Here is a 17004-nt window from a genome sequence, read left to right as displayed (position 1 = left end):
AGGGAAAGAAAAATTTGAAAACTCAATTGTCCTGGCTTTGAAGGAGTTTACTAAACTAAATTCACCTATACAGAGTTTCATCATGTATTTATTAATGGTAATCAGTACCACTGATTGAGCACTGTGGTGTGCTAGGCACTGGAATCAGTGCTTTATATACTTGTTTCCATTTACTCCTCACATAATCCTATAAATGACAGCTAGAATATGGGCTTCCTGAGGGTGGGGATCTTTGTCAGTTTTGTTCACTCCTATATACCTGCCTCTGGAGTTGGCACGTTGAAAGCATGAAGAGCATTAATGTCCCTGTGCCCATTTTATAGGTGAAATAAGTTTGGAGTGTGTAGGTTAAGAAGTGTGTCAGAGCCTAGGCTGTCAACCTTGGGCCATACTGACTCCCAGCGGTGCCCCCCATTTCTCAAGCAGCTGCTCTGTGTCAGGCACTGTGCTAGCTGTGGTACATGCTACTTTATTTAGTCCTCACAATGAGTCTGTGAAATGCTTTCATCTCTTTGGTATAAATAAAGAATCTAAGTCTTAGTAAGTTTGAAGAATTTGTTCAAGGTCACATACAAGGAAATTATGAAGCCTGAATTAAAATCCAGGTTTCTCTGATTCAGTTGCTCCTATGCTGCACCGCTGTGCTATATTTAGGTAAAACCCACACTAGTGTAATTATTTTCTGAGCCCGTTTGAATAAAATGGAAAATAGGTCACTAGTTATACATTTCTGAGTCTGAAATATTCTTCAAGGATTCAGATTTGGCATGATTGGGGGATTTTACCTCCTATTGGCCGGGCTTCCTCATGATTTATTGACTGATCTACAGAGAAAAACTTGATGCATCTGATGAAAATCAATGATATTGTACCTGGAAGAAAACCTCTCTTACATATTTCTTGATGGACTTCAGTGTCTCTGAAGCATTTGCATATCTGGATCTTTTCATTTATCTAGTCTTGGCTAAATTTTAAAAGTTACTGACACTATAAATGTGTGTTAATGTGGCACAGGATTCTCCACGGGACTTTTTGTTCAGAATATTCCTATCTTCAAACATCTTCATGAAACCTGGTTGGGATTTTATTTAGGAAGTCTGCTCTGAATTTTAAATTAATTTATGAAAAAATGGACCCCTTTACAACCTTGGACTATTACATTCATTTATAGGAAATTGACATTTTTAACATTTGCATTAATATTAATTTACAGACCAAATGACACCTTTATAACATTGAGTCTCCCAGTTTAAGAACAATACTTGTTTCTCTAGTATTCAATCTGTATGCCCTTTGTATTTTAAAAATCTATATTTTTCTTCATTTCACTTCTATACATTTCATACTAGGTTATTTCTTGTTAATGCCACTCGTTAAAAAAGAAAAAAGTTAATGTGTAAGATTTTTTGTTTGTTGTAGCAGTTTCATATTTCTCCTCTAAAGATATATAATGTTTTTGAATGTCGGGCTCTGGTTTTTTTTTTTAATGCTACAGAATGTTTTGTCACACTGATGCAGGTATTCAGGACAAGTAGGCAATAAAATATTCTTGTTCAGTACCTGATAATAGCCTGGGTAAGAGTCCACATGGTGCCAAACGGAATCATTGCTCACCTATAGTCCTGTGCATACAGTCGGCTCTTAATAGAGAACCTAGAGAACCACTGTGGAGCTGCCCATGGCTCTGGGTACCCTGGGGCGGGCACAGATAAAACAGCCCTACGCAGTGTTTAAACACTGGCTGCGTGCTGCATCTAACAGCCTGTTTCGAGTTGAGGGACAGAAGGCATGAGCAATTGCATTGGGCTCATCCTTAGACGTCATTAGCTGCTTCATCCTCTTGTCTGTGTTGCAAATCAGACTGACTTCACCCTAACTTCTACTTGAGAGCCAGAGTATAATTTTACTGTTGCTTTTGAGGGCCCTTTTGTTGTTGATTTGGTTTATGCTTCAGAACTTTAGTTGTTTCCTTATGCCAAATCCTGATCCATTTGATTCTGTTTTCTTTATCTTTGAAGCCTGTATAGTAAGACTAAGACTAATAGTTTCTGCTCTGAAACAAAATCATCCCACAACTCTGGATGTGTCTTTAAAGCAAATCTGCCAGCTTTACAAAACTGTCTTCCACTCTTCCTCTTCCTCCACTCAGAACTTGTGCTGTTTTGCTTAAGCGAAACACAATTATCCCCAGTTCTGTTTTTTTCACCCTCCCTAGATCTTTTCTCCTTAATTCCCTAAATTTTCATTCTACTTTGCTTGCTTCCATAAATGACTATCATTCTCTCTTTTCCACTCCCCTGGAGAAGTGTAGCTTACAGGAGCTCTCTAATTCCTCAGCATCCCATCCCCAATCACAGATCACCCCGTGTGCTGGACTTGACCTCCTCCTCGTGTCGGCAGCCGTTGTTGGCCTTCTTCTCCCTTTGGGAAGCCCCTTTCTTGGCTCCTGAGCCTGCATCAGTGTGCACTGTGGTGTGTAGCTGAAGACTGTCATCACTTCTTAGGTCTCCACTCTTGGTGTTCCGTCTTCCTCCCACCCCGTGTAAGCTCCTGCCTTCAGTTAGCCCATATGTGGGGTGTCGCCCTCATCCATGTCTCAGTCCTCAAATCCCAACTCACCCTATTGTCTTCTGGATGTGTCATCTCTTTAGGTTCTTTTGTTCCCCCCTTTTACATATATGCAAAAACTCTGTTCCTTTCTTCAGCCCTTCCCACCCCTTTTGCCCCACATTCAGCATCCAAGCCCTGCTGATCTCTGTTGCATCCGCCCACCCCCTACTTCATTACCAATGTAATTGTTCTAATTCGGGCCTTTTTTTGCTCTCACCTAGTCTGCCAAAACCCTAATTTTTACCCCTGCCCCAGGGCTCTCCCTCCTAATAAACTCTCCCCTCTGCTGCCCGGTCCTCTTTCTGAGACATAGATACTAGTCACAGCACCCTCCAGCTCCTAAGCATCATTTGCCAGCTCTCTTCCCACCACAGGCACACACAAAGGCACTTCCCCAGGAGGCAGCCCCATTCCCGAGTGTAGCATTCTAGGCCTTCCGTGATTTGGCCCCAGTAGTCTTATTTTTCACCATCCTCTTTCATACCCCTTCCAGGCCATCTGAAGCAATGATTCTTCCATGCTGCCATGTTAAGCAGTGGAAATAAATGCTCAGACTCTGGCATCCAGCAGGTCTAGCTTTGAATCCAGGCTCCACCTTCCTAGCTGTGTGACCTCAGGCAAGTTACGTAACCTCTTTTCAGCCTTGGTTGCTCACTTATAAAACTGGAATAATGTTATTACCTACCTTATGACATTATGAGGACCAAAAGAGAAAATTCTTACAGAGCTCTTAGCACGATGCCTGGTACATAGTAAGTACTCAGTAAATGCTACAGGACGATAATGTTGATCTCATCATAATTATCATTGTAATTAAAATCTCTTTGGACAGATGTGGTGCTGGGTCTCTTTACCCTCTAAGTGTAGCAAGCTCTTGTCACTGTCGCTTTGTGCCGTTCCTTGCCTGGATTACCTAAATCCTAATTGCACTTCAGTCACCAGTTGATGCATTATCTTATGTGTTTTACCACCTCCCCAGATTATCCAAGTCAGCAGAAATCTCTCCCTCCTTTGAATTGCCATGGCAATGTGTCTGGACTTTAGCTCTTATCTCACTTATCTTTTCTCACATGCCATTTTTTGTATTCATAAGGAGTATATTTCTTGGACTCAGTCTTTCCTCTGCTTGCTGGTTGTGTAGCCCTAAGGGTAAGTTGCTGTATTAGTTTGCTAGAGCTGCCATAGCAGAATACCACAGACTGGGTGACTTAACATAAGTTTATTTTCTCACATTTCTGGAGGCTGGAAGTCGAAGACCAAGGTGTCAGCAGGGTTGGCTTCTTCTGAGGCTCCTTTTCTTGGCTTGAAGATGGCCGCCTTCTTACTCTGCCTCGCGTGGTCCTTTCTCTGTATATCTCGGTTTCCTCTAGTTGTAAGGACACCAGTCACATTGGATTAGGGCTTACTCATAGGATTTCATTTTACCTTAATTACCTCTTAAAAGGTCTTATCTTCAAATACAGTCACATTCTGAGGTACTGAGGGCTAAGACTTCAGTATATGAATTTCGGTGGAACACAGTGCAGCCCGTAATAGTTGCTTTAATCTTTCTATGGCTCAATTTCCTCTTATGTAAAATCTGGAAAAACATACGTTTTGAGTAGACTGAAGATATGTATACATGCAAAGCAACACCCTAATAGCCTATGATGGATGCTTAAGGAATATTTATTATCTCTACTCCTGTTTCAAACTCCTTGAGAACAGGAATTCTTTCTCACTCACCTTGTGTCTTTTTTGTTGCTAGGACAAACTGTGAACATGATTGCTTATAAATATTTGGTGGATAAATATATGAATGAACGATCAGGTAGGAGAAGTGAGCCTGCAATAGGTATATGTGTTTCTCTTTAGATGGACCCAGATACTGGATAGCAACTAAGATTTCAGTCACAAAGACGATACTGAGAAACCTGAAGACAAGTCAGTCTCCCCACCTGTAAACATAATAGGCCACACGGAGCCAGTTCCTGTATGGAAAATCGTCACCTGGCCTACTTGTCACAGACTCCAGAAAGTCACAGGGAAATGATTTGTGACAAAATTGCCCACATACAAAAAGCAGTGTCTTCACACAGCCAGAGCCTTCAAGTGATGAGGGACACAGAGACGTCACGTGCACAATAGGTGTTCCTGTCCACTGTCTGCAGATTCAGCTCTCTTTGATCTCTGCAGAGGAGGGACGTGGGTAAGGTACTGTGAATGGATAATAGACCAGGAGACTGAAGAGCAGCAGTAGTGCACCGCTCAGCGATCAAGTCATGATGGTGCCCAGACATCATGCATCTGATGATAAGCATCTTCTCTCGGTGCCTTGGAGTCTCTCATTTCCTTCCAGCTTGACTCCAAAGAGCCGATTCATCTTCAGCCCCTCTACAATGTGCCACTTTGAGTCTGTAGGCTCTTTCTTTCTGAGCCCACCAGAGGTAACTAGTGCGACATTATTTTTTTCTTAGTATCACTGCACTCTTTCTTCCCACTGCCTCTGTTCCCTGCAGCTCTCTGAAGGGAACTTTTGCATCATCCTTAGTGATTAGACAGACTTCACTGTGCGATGCTAAAAGATTGGTATCTGTCAATTGGCTTGGAGTCAAGGGAGTTGAGTATAATTTCTTGTTTTATTGTATATAATATTAACTTGTGTGGGTATTAGTTATGATATCAGATAATGAATAAGATATCAGTTCTATACCTAACAATCATACCCTTTAATAATGTTACCACTTGGAGATGTATAAAAGGTTTGTTACGAGATCAGATGTAAAACATATAAATGTTACTCTCTGAAAGAATGTAGAAAACTAGAATTAGAAATCACAGCTTTAAGCAGCTTCTCAGAGTTGAAAGGCAGCCTAGAGATGATGCAGTGAAATAAAATGATTCTCAACTCTAACCACACGTTTTAATCACATAGGAAGGGGCAAATGTAGAAATCTTATTTGTCAGGAGTAAGATCTGGAAGTCACTGTATTTGAAAAGCTCTGCAAGCAGTTGTAACATATGCCACCAGGGAGGAGGGCCATCAGTTTAGGAGCTAGAGGAGAGGAAACCAATGTGTTTGGAGTCACTGTTTGCGCCCCGTGCTGGCTGCTGTGCGTTGGCCGTCTCTTTGATCCTCGTAACAAGTGAGATGGTACGACCAGTGGTTACTGAGGATCACTTGTCACATGTGATACTCAACTGCCCCTTAGCTGCTGTTGGCAGCACTTGGTGAGTGTGCGTCACGTTCCTGTTCTGTTCTGCAAGAAGATCCATGTATATGTACGCTGACTGCTTGCCATTCTACCCGTGGTAGACACGGTCTTACCCACTTTTGAGCATTTAAAAGTCAGCCTCAGGTTAATTCCAACTCAGCGAATCTTTCCCAGCACTTCTGCCCCATGAAACAATTTTTAAAATTGTGTTCATTTTCACAACATGAGAACTCAGGTCCAGAAGCACAGACATAATCCTTACTGTACCCTCAGTGCTGTTACTAGGCCAGGTCCTTTTCATCTCTTCATTGTGCCTCCCATCAGCCACCCCCTCCGTGTCGCTTGAAAAGATGCAGGTGCCAACTCACAAAATATTCAAGGGCTGCAGGGGCTGGTCTTCCCACCTGCCTGCGGGTCACAGCAGCCTGGGAGCAAAGCATGGCTCTTGTGAGCCCTGGGAGCAGTGGAAGCAGAATGGCTTCACGTGGACCAGAAGAACACACCAGCCTCTCCCTCCCACTTTAGAAGGGCCTTCTGTGGGCCTTTTGGTGAATACAACCCAGGTTTTTCCTACCACTTCTGTAGAGTCGCTCAGGAGAGATGAAGGTGATGGGTGAAACATGATTTAAGCAAGTACAGAGAGGGAGTCTGTGGCAGTCTAAACACAGGGGAATACTGCCTTCTCCATAGTTTGAATGTGTGGAGAGAGGGAAAATCCTAGTCTGTTTTAGGAACAAATGTGTCTTGACTAAGGTAACAAGTTGGTAAAAATGGAAAAACGATTTGATTGAGACAGTTAAAAGGATGAACATTTTTCTTTGTTTTTTTTGGTTAACGTTGCTTCTCATATTAGATAAAAATGAATACTGCTATATGACTTCTTTATAGAAGTAACACATGGTCTGTGCAGAAGAAACAAAAAACACAGCAGAAAAGAAATCTGTAACCCTACCACGTCAAAAGCACTGCATTGGTGTCTCTCTTCTACATGATGGTCAGGGATAGCAGCGGGAGAGGCGTACGTGCACTTACGCATCTGAGAGTTTTTACTTCACAATGTGTATTGAACATTTCCCACCTTATTTTTATTGGCAGCATAATATCTCATTTCAGGGACATACTCAAATGCATTTAATCTATCCCTTCCCAGTGCATGTTTATGTTTCTAATTTTTATTTCCAGGTATTAAACTGTACTTTAAAGACCATCCTTACAGCTGGTTTTGATTAGCACAAGCCATTTTGTGAAGGCACGCACGTTGGTTGATAGGATCAGAGGATCGGGCAAGAAGTAGTTTGGTATGATATTGACCCAAATTGTGCATGTTGCCACGATAGCATCTGCTAAGCTGTAAATGTCAGCACCATGTCTGTGGTCTGGTTCGGTGACGTCGCTGTATCATGAAGGTTCTGAAGTACATTCTATGTCAGCCTTAGTTTGGATGACATAAAAATATGTTTGAGACAAGGAATAACAAGTTGAAGTACCGTAAGAATGGAATTGCTTATAATAAATATAGGCTTAGCTTCAAAATAGCTGTAGCTTAAAATTCCCCTTACAGTGTGCACTTTAGAGATTTCCACTGATGATCTTAGAGGTGAGGCACCCAGCCATTTGCTGGAATGAGCACACATTGTTCAAAGTTGGGGCTGTAATTGATTTAATGCATATTTTTACTACTTTGACATTTATCTTGTATGAAAAGAGCAATTCTATGCACAGATAATATGTAAATATAATACATAAGTCCATAAAATGGTGTTTGATGAGCGATCTGATTTTTTAAGAGAAGAAAAAATAGCTTTCATCTAAGTTTGCATGTCCTCTGGCAGTTGTTAGAATATTGACAGAATTATGAAGTACATCATGCGAGAGCCTGTGTCCTCTCTGCCCCCCTCCTGTTCTGACAGGCAGATTCGTGTCTCTTTATTTGGATACCACTTGACTTTCATTTTATGGCTGCCTTTGTGTGCTTGGCTTTGAGTCCTGTGGCGGCAGTTGATTGTGCTTCAAGAAATGTTTGTCATTTTAGTGTGAGGACTTGGGTGAGGCCAACAGAAGCCTCTCTGTTTTGGGCCAAGTCTCTGGTCTTTGCTCTCTTTCACCCTCCATATGAAGGAAATAGAGCCTGACCCAAGTCCTCCCAGGCAGTAACTATATTTTGATTCAAACTCATAATCGCTGTTTTAATTGATGGGACAAGGATTGAAGCTACAGTCTATTGAGAACAGAATATTCTGAGCTCTTTTGAAGAGAATCACTCATCTCTTTCTGAACCACCCCACGTTATACTAAATCTTTTCTTTTTCTCCCTTTTAGGCAGGAGCCTCCCAGGTGATTTTCACAAATCCTTTGGAAATTGTCAAGATCCGTTTGCAGGTGGCTGGAGAGATCACCACTGGTCCCCGAGTCAGTGCTCTGTCTGTCCTAAGGGACCTGGGCTTCTTTGGGATCTACAAGGTAACTCTTTTCAGTCGTTTATTTGAGTATATGCTCATCTCCTAAACTAGTAACTGCTCATAGGCATGAAATTGATTCCTCACATTTCTATACCTAGAGAAGATCTTCTGCTGGAGCTCATAGGGTACCTTCATGCCATTTAGAAGGAGGTGTCCTTTCCTGCCATCTGCCAGATAACTGTCCTTAGAAAACATAAATCAAGGATGAGTATGATGTCATGACCCCCACAGACACTGTTCAGTGCACAGCTCTTTGCCGCAGCACTGGGTGGAGTTTTGTTTGGATCTGTTACTGATATAAAAACCTAATTTTCAGTGCTGTTGTCTGTGAAAGGTAGCTGCCAGGATCACAGGGCACCATCTTTCGGGAGATGGGCTGAGCTCAGTTTACCCACGTGCGCAAAGCCCATACCAGATCAGGAATTTATGTTCTGATCCTGTACATTCCAAACCTATCCCTGTGTGTGCCTTTTCATAATTATTTTGCATCTTAACCATTTATCATTTAGAAAACAGTTTTTCAGAATGATCGCAAAACCAAAATTATAGAAAATTCTTGAAATTTGTTATTTACACTCTTGTACCAAAGAAGTTGTACTGAACTAGAATTAGCTTCATATATGCCCTGTTATAAGGCATCATCAGACATAAGGTGTTCACCGTTTTTCAATGAGAAGATTAAAAAAAATGTTTCATGGCCAACTTGAATAAGTAAACCTTCAGGGATATAGGAAGGTAAGTCAAACAACTACTTAAAATGTTGGTTTTCATTTATTTACACACAGATATATAAAATCACATTACATAAAATTAATATTGCTTTTTTCTATACACTCATATCAAGAAATATTCAAGTTTCTCATATGAATTTTGAATCAGCGTCTTGATCACCACTTAATCCACATTTTAAATCAGCCATTCACATGGTTTTGGAAAATTGTCTTCATTTTCGTTCCATTCTGTCAAGAGGAAGTCACTTTTGGACTCTGTGCAATATTGTCCCTAGAAATTTTGTCCCACAGACACGTAACATTACAACAGTTGCTTTCTTTCTTTTCTATTCCCAATTTATCCTGAATGGATATATAATGGTCCCATATGTAACATATTGCTTTTTTAGAGTGAACTTTAAATGCCTTGCTCTGACATTCAGCACAGCATTCGTAAAAGTATTCCCCAGGAATACTTTTTTACCCTTTTCTTTTTAACTCAGTTTTTTAGGTGACCTTGGTAAACATCCAGTGTTAGTAATAATTGAGGTTGTTTCAGGTAAATCTGCCTTCCCCAAATAGAGCTCTGTACTTCTCAAGGTCAAGTGGTTGGAAGAGTACCCCAAGATCTGAGACTTTGTGAGGATCAAATATTATGTGACACCCTCTTCTCTGAGGTTAGTTTTTTGGGGGAACCTTGCCTTATATTTAGGCATCTTGTAGTGTTTAGGAATAAACATGCTGATTTTTTTAAGTAGCACTTAAAATGCTCAAGGTGATTGTGTAGTGGAACACAACGTGATAGCTGTTTCATTTACCAAATTGTTATCTAGCTGTAAGAAATAAACAGTATTGTCATGAGGCATAGCATTCATCAATTTGAAGAAAAATCATCTTCTGAATTTTTAGTCTCTTGCAAACTATCACACGATGTAGCAGCATGTCAGTTTGACAAGCTGCCAAGCAGTCTTTCAGTGGGTTGTCTGGTAAAAAGCACTTAGGTACTATGGCAGTGACTGCTATCGAAATGTCTAGATGGATAAAATGGTAAAAACTTGTTTGCTGACACAGAAACAGAGACTGTTAAACTACCTGCAAACGAAACAAGACTGAGTTTTAGTCCTTTTCATCTTCACAGTGTTTCATAATCTTAATCCCCTTTAACACCCCTTGGAAGTAGTCGGTCTCCTAATTTTGTAGTTAGGAGAATAGAGGTGCCAGCGGTGGTATCTGAGCTGAAATTGAGGCTCAGAAGTTTCTTGTTTCCACTTCTGTACTAAAATGGCTTTCCTGAAATGAGCAGGATTGCTCAAGTTTGAGCAAGAGACCTCTCCCATATAAAGTTAGTTTAATTACTAGCCTGGTGGTTTAATCTAGTTCAGAGGCATTCCACAGGCCTGGGTGCTGCCTTTCAAAACACTGCTTTTGGTGTATTGGTAATTACCAGGTGAAGTCACTAACAATTTGAGCTTTGAGCTTCTGGAAACTTGATTGCATTGCGAGAGAGTGACCTGGCAGGCAGTCTCCTCCGTTCTGCTGGCCGTTGGTATCATCAGCTAAACTCCCTGAGACCTGCGAGGCTGGACTTGATTGAGCAGAGTTCCCCTCTCCACTCAGTCTGACTGGTCTTGTATTACCACCCTAGCTTATCCTCATTTGTTTTATCCCACCTTCCAACCTCAGCTTTTGTCACTTATCCTCATTCGTTTTATCCCACCTTCTAACCTCAGGTTTTGTTTCTTGTGAGTTTCCTTTCTCCAGGCTCACCTACCTTGCCCCACCCCTCCATGGTCAGAAATCACTTTAGTGGTTCTAGATCCCACCTTTTAGGGGCATCACAGCTTTAGCACTGCTATGTAGTTTACTACGTTGTTGTTTGTTTATTTTCCCCCGGATAGCGCTCTTCAGTGATAAAGCTTTTCTCTGTTTCCAGTCTTGGTTGGGTAGAAAAATGCAAATGACCTGTGGTGACTAATACTTTTAAATCTGGTATGTGTCCCTCTGGGTGGGTCTTGAAAAAGAGAACTTCTATCCTAGTTAAATCTTCATTTTCCCTCCCTTGGACCTTTTGTTTGCTGTTGTTAACATGACAATGCAGGACCCAGGAGGGGTTGAGTGTAGGCTCTGTCTGTGTGTTTAGACCTGCAGTGCTCAACCTCACTTAATTGGACTTAACCAGGCTTTCTGTTTTTCTCCTAAATTGACTTGCAAAATACCCAACTATTCTGCAACTTCCCAGTAAAAGGTAATTAGAATACTTGCTTTAGAAATACATTTACAACTGAAAAAAAAAATTGGATGTGGTAAACATTTCACATTCCTAAAGTTAGAAATAGTTTAGAGCAGAAAGAGCGAACTCTGTAAACAAAGTACCCCCCATTATAGAGACATTGTTATAGCCTAGAGTAGGCAGGTGATTGAAGTAAAGGCAGGATAATTAATTGCCTTTGAAAGAGCTGTTTGAATATAATGTAGTTTTTTAAAATCGGCAACAGGTACTACTTAAGAATATGTGAGGTGGTATTTCCCTTTCACTAGGTAACTTTTGTTTAATTACATAAGCCCCTAGAGTATAAGTAAAATAAATTCTTATCTAAGAAAGTGATACACATCTACTTTTGAATGGTACCTTTTCCTTAGCCAACAGAGCTTTAATGAGGAGAAAGATTATACCTTCTGAATGGAATAGAACTTATTTAACATTAAATGGCCGCACAGCTAAGACAGACTAAAAGATGCATGCTTATGAAGCAATGGAGTAGTTCATGGCTATTTTTGAGAATGAAAAATGGTCAGTGAAGCAATAGTGGCAAAGATCCATCAAGCTTTGTTGAAAATTGTTTCAGATTGTGTAATCACAAATTAAACATTTCCATCTAAAGCATGGAAAGTCACCAAGGAATATGAGCTCTACTGTTTTCTAATCAAAGGCCTCTGTCCCACTGCATTTGACAGAGAAGGTCATCCCTTGGTACCTGTGGGGGACAGATGCTCAAGTCCCTTCTATAAAATGGCGTAGTACAGTGAATGCAGTTGGCCCTCCATATCCACAGGCTTCACATCCAGTTGTATTTTCATCCACATACATGCGTGTTGTGTATGTGTGTTCATTCATCGTGTGTATATAAGTAAATCATTGGAGCTACTGTTCATAATATCAGAAAGCAAGTGATGACATATGTTCTTGATTATTCTGCTAGTTATCTCAAAGGGATATTGTTTGGTCTTTTAAAGTAAAATACAAGTTTATGTTTCAAAAAAAATGATATAATTCAGAAATATCTTTAAGAAAGTAAAATTTTCTCTTTACCCCTTATCACCCTATTCTCTCTTTAAAAGATTACCACTGCTTATGTTTTTTATATATCTTTAAGAAAAGAAAACTTTTCTATTTAAATCTGTATTTATTTCTCTCCTCCCTCTCTCCCTTTTCTCTATCAAAAACTGTACACACACACACATACACACACACACATACACATATCAATGGTGTATCTGTGTGTTTTAACAAAAACAGAATCCTCCTAAACACACAATGTATCTTAATACTCTTTTCTCATTTTATTTAATAACTGTATGTGTTTCTTTTAAATTTCTTTCTTTTTTTTTAAAGCAGTTTCCTATTGATGGGTATTTAAGTTGTTTCTAGTTTGGGGACATTACAATGACAGGGTGAACATCCCTGCATATAGTGTGACATACTTTTGTGAGTATATACAATGAATTCTTAGCAATGAACTTGTTAGGTCAAGGGGCATGTGCATTTTTTAGTGTTAGTAGATTTTGTCAGATTTCATCAGTTTATCACTTTTATCTTGGTAGCATACAAGTACGTAAGAATAATTTCTCAAGATAGCAGCTTTTAAAAATACCTGCTTTTATGAGCTCATGGCCCCATATTAAGAAAACAATTGTTTAGTCATGGCTTTGAGGACATCGTGCCATGCTAATTTTCTAACACTAAGGGACACTACATGGTTTTACAACCACCCGAGTGGCAGTTCTCTTCTGATTCATCCACCTTTCCCTTTCACCCAGACCTCTGTGAAAGCCTCCTCATGGGTTTCTCTATTTTGATTCTTGACTCCGTCAAATCCATAGTCCCCACAGCAGCCAGAGTGATCTAGTTAAAATGTAAGTCAGGTTAATTCAGTCACTCGACACACGTCTCTTGAGGTCTGACTGTGTGCCTGGCACTGGTCTAGCCATTTAGAATGTCACTGTGGAAAGCCAAGCCCCTGCTCACTTTGGTGGGTAGAAGTCAGCCGTCAGGAAACCAAATATATGACATCAGGTGGAGCTAAGGACCTTGAAGAAGAAGGAGGCAGGGTGAGGGGATGGAGAAGGGCAGAGGCTGGATGGAATTGGGGTGTTGCCTTTTAATAGGGTGGCCAGGGAAGGCCTCTCTGAGGAGATGATATTTGAGTAGAAACCAGAGGAAATAAGAAGCTAGTGTGCCCTACAGAAACTGTGTTTCTGGTGAAAAACTGTCTAGCAGTTAGCCTAGAACCTACTGCACTTAGACTAGAGCCCCAGCTCCATCCCTGCTGGCCCCATCCTCTCCACCCTCCATTCTGCACCGCCCACCTACTCTGCGAGCTATGCTGGCCACCTTTCCTTTTCAGATACTCCAGGCTCATCCGCTCATTTTCAGTTGCCTGAAGGCTCTTCCCCTCACATCTTAGCTCAGCAGATGCCTGTTCAGAAGGACACCAGGTCACTCGCTGTCACATCCCCCACTTCCAGGTCTCTGTGTAGCACTCATCACCATCTGATAGTTCCGTCTGTCTCTGTCTCTCCCTCATCCAGAGTGAACTGTGATACCAAAGACCTAGGTTGCTCAGTGCTGCTTGTAACGGCTTCTGGCACATAAGTAGACATTTGATAAATATTTGTTGAGCAAATAAATGGTAAGCAAAAGCCAGGTGTTTCCAAGTTACTAGCAATGATATGAAAGCATGGAGAGAGAATAAGTTGACAAGTAATGACCACAGAACACCAGGATACTGGGGAAGTGAAACATAAAGGAAACAGCCAACTAGATGAAAGATCGCTTTCCCAGGTTCCGAGGCCTCCATTTATTCACCTGGCAAGCTCTGCCCTGGGCACTGGGAAAATGAAAATGAATTATAGCGCATGTTTTTGTAAATAGTTTACCATCTCGTGGGGGCGGTCAGACAAGTAAAGAGACCCTTGGAATACAACACATGCAGTTGAGAAGGGCTGTCAGAGTGCTGCACACAGAGTTCTAAGAGAGATGGAGCTGACTCATAGCAAGAAAGCCACGGGGCTTTGGAAGGGGAGATGGCATTAAAAGATGAGTCACAGTTAACCAGGTAGAAGGCAAAGACAAATGGCATGATAGGGTTTGTGTTTAAGGAGGGGTAATTCAGCGTCAGGGTGGAGAGTGCCACACGGGAGAGCAAGACAGAAGGCTGGGAGGCCAGTTTGGAAGATGCAGACTGTGGATGGCAGGGAGGAGGGATGACCGTGACCTCAACCAGGGCGTCATGGTGGCGAGAGGCAGTAGGGGGATATATTTAAAGGATGTGTGAGAGTTAGACTCACAAAGTCTTAGAAAGTGATGAAAGGTGAAAAGTAAAGGAAGATTAAATCAGCCCAGATTTCTGGCCTGAGCACCTGGATGATCGGTGATACTGTAAATTTTATAATTTCATAATATTTGAGAAGCTGCAAGAAACCTTAGAAGACCTTCTGTCTGGTGTTACCTTTATAATTGAGGAATCGAAGCCCAGAAATCCTAGGAGAATCAGCTAGGTGATTGGTAGGCAGGGCACGGCTAGGCCTGAGACTGTCTCCTGACACCCTGTCTGGTGTTCTTCTTACTCTACCCTGTTGAATGTAGGACTAGAGCCTTGTCAGAGGGATGGGAGCTTTAGACGGTCTTTTAAGGGTCATCCACGTGCATGAAGCTATGGGAGTGGGTAAGATCCCCAAGCTGATGGGACACCAATGATGGCACTCAAAAACTACCCTCATTAGGGTGGCAGGAGTTAAGTGAGTATGGGGGAGAAAATAGCAGAAGCAGCTGTCAGGTGGAGAACCAGAAGAAACAGTGCTGTGGGAGCTGGTAGAGAGCTGAGATGTAAGCGGAAGAGAAAGAAGTTGAGTGGGTATCAAGTGCTGTAGACCAAGAGGACTGAAGCCCAAGAAAAGGCCTTTGAATTTAAAGATGGAGGCCACTGGTTATCCTGAAGAAGTCAATTTAAGGAGAATGGTAGAGGTAGAAACCTGGTTGAGAAAATATTAGCCGATACAGACCAGCCAAGCTAAAGATATTACTGTGAAGGAAACAAAAGTGAAAGCATACAGCAACTGGAAGAAAAAGTAGAGGCGAGGGATAACGTTACAGGGGAGAAGAGGCTGAGAGATGTGTGGTTGGTTTTAATTTGTTGGAAGAACCATGCCTGTCTGTAGACAGAAAAAAAGAGTCACTGGAGATGGAAGGATTTGAAACATCCGAAGATACAGCAAGATCAGATATTGGTGCTAGGACTTTCAGGAGGGACAGAGGCAGGGTCCAGGCTTAGAAGCGTGTGTGTTTGTTCACGTGTGCGTGCAAGCTCGTTAGAGCTAATGTTTGATGAGGGCTCACTTTGTGCTAGGCCCCATGTTTCGAGCTGTATACACTTTACATCATTTAATCCCTACTACAGCCTGTTGATGCAGATAGTTCTTTTTGTTTGTTTTTTTAGCTCCAAGTTACAGTTGAGGAAAAGAAGGCTTGATGGGTTTAGGTAATTTTTCTAAGGTCATATACCTTGTAAGGAAGTGGGAGGCTGGGTTTCAAACTCAGTACAATCTCTCTTTGAAACATGAGTTATCACCTAGAGATATCTTGAGCCAGATGAGAGAGAGCATATGTCTGATAGATAATTCAGGGAAGTTCAAAGACAGGGTTCTATGCTACACGTGGATATGGAGCAGTTGGCAGTTTTGGCGTCATTGTTGAAGCGAGCGTGCTAGGAAAATGGAGATGAAAAGAATTGAGAGGACACCAAACAGCACGAATGTGTGATAGCTTAGGTCAGGGTAGTTATATGATCATTTTTTTCCTCATTCCTTTTAGTACCCAATACTTTTTTAAAATGTTAGTTAGAATGGCTCAATTTTGCTTTGTTTTGTTTTTTAGAATAAGCACATGTTACCTTAGATCTGATATCAACTCTTTATAGAAATTAAACTGATTTTATCAATTGCGAAGCAAGAGGACCCTTCTGTTTCCTTAACTCTTGCATTAACCAGCGTAGCAGTGCAAACCCCACGTGCCCTGCAGAGAGCCACATAACCTGACAATGAGCCAAGCTGCTACCCAAATGATAGCGATTTGTGTCCTTTGAAAAATAACTTTGTGCCTTCCTGATAACTTTGTCATAAATATCTGCTGTAAAATGAACATTTTGGGCATTTTGTCTTATTAAAAGACAGTTATTTTAGGAATTAATGAGAGGATATCAAGTACCTCAAGGGGCCAGGTTTTGTATCTAACATGGTGTGAACTTGTGACTAATATTGAAAATGATGTAATACTGTCCCTATTCTACTTAGAAGTTTGCATTTAAAAAAAAACAAACTGAAAAAAAAAAAAGACTTAAAAAAACCTTTCTGTCCCTGTGTTTCAAATGCATTATCGGTAAAAGAGGATAGTAATGATACCTACATTTGGAAGAGCAAATAAAAGGAGACGTCGTGAAAAATATTATTTTTATTGAACAGTGCTGGAAGAAATGGAGTGTGCTGAAGGGGGCTAGAAAATATTCTTTAAAATATTAAAAAATGGTTAATTTTTTATCATTCTCCCATTCACTCAGCAAATATTTGTTGAGGGCTAACACTCTATGAGGTGTGCTGAGTTACAGAGATGAGTATGGCCTCATTGCCTTCAAAGTGATCAGTATTAAGGGAGGTGAGAGAATAATTCTAGTGCCATAAAGTTCTTTCAAAAATTAATTTTAGGGCTTCCCTGGTGGCGCAGTGGTTGAGAGTCCGCCTGCCGATGCAGGGGACACG

At 41.1% G+C, this 17004-nt stretch overlaps 1 protein-coding gene across 3 annotated transcripts in view; it reads left to right on the top strand.

Moving 5' to 3' along the window:
* Positions 1 to 17004, top strand: part of SLC25A13 (solute carrier family 25 member 13) — a 205760-nt gene that overhangs the window by 166916 nt on the left and 21840 nt on the right. For all 3 annotated transcript variants that reach the window (XM_007450665.1, XM_007450664.1, XM_007450666.1), the window contains one exon: positions 8124 to 8264. In XM_007450665.1, coding sequence (XP_007450727.1) covers positions 8124 to 8264 — 141 coding nt within the window. The remainder of the gene's footprint in view (positions 1 to 8123; positions 8265 to 17004) is intronic.

Source organism: Lipotes vexillifer, unplaced genomic scaffold (assembly GCF_000442215.2).
Source record: "Lipotes vexillifer unplaced genomic scaffold, Lipotes_vexillifer_v1.1 scaffold172, whole genome shotgun sequence".
Taxonomy (NCBI): Eukaryota; Metazoa; Chordata; class Mammalia; order Artiodactyla; family Lipotidae; genus Lipotes; species Lipotes vexillifer.
Note: the sequence above shows the minus strand (reverse complement) of the source record. Positions and strands in the feature narration are given on the sequence as shown.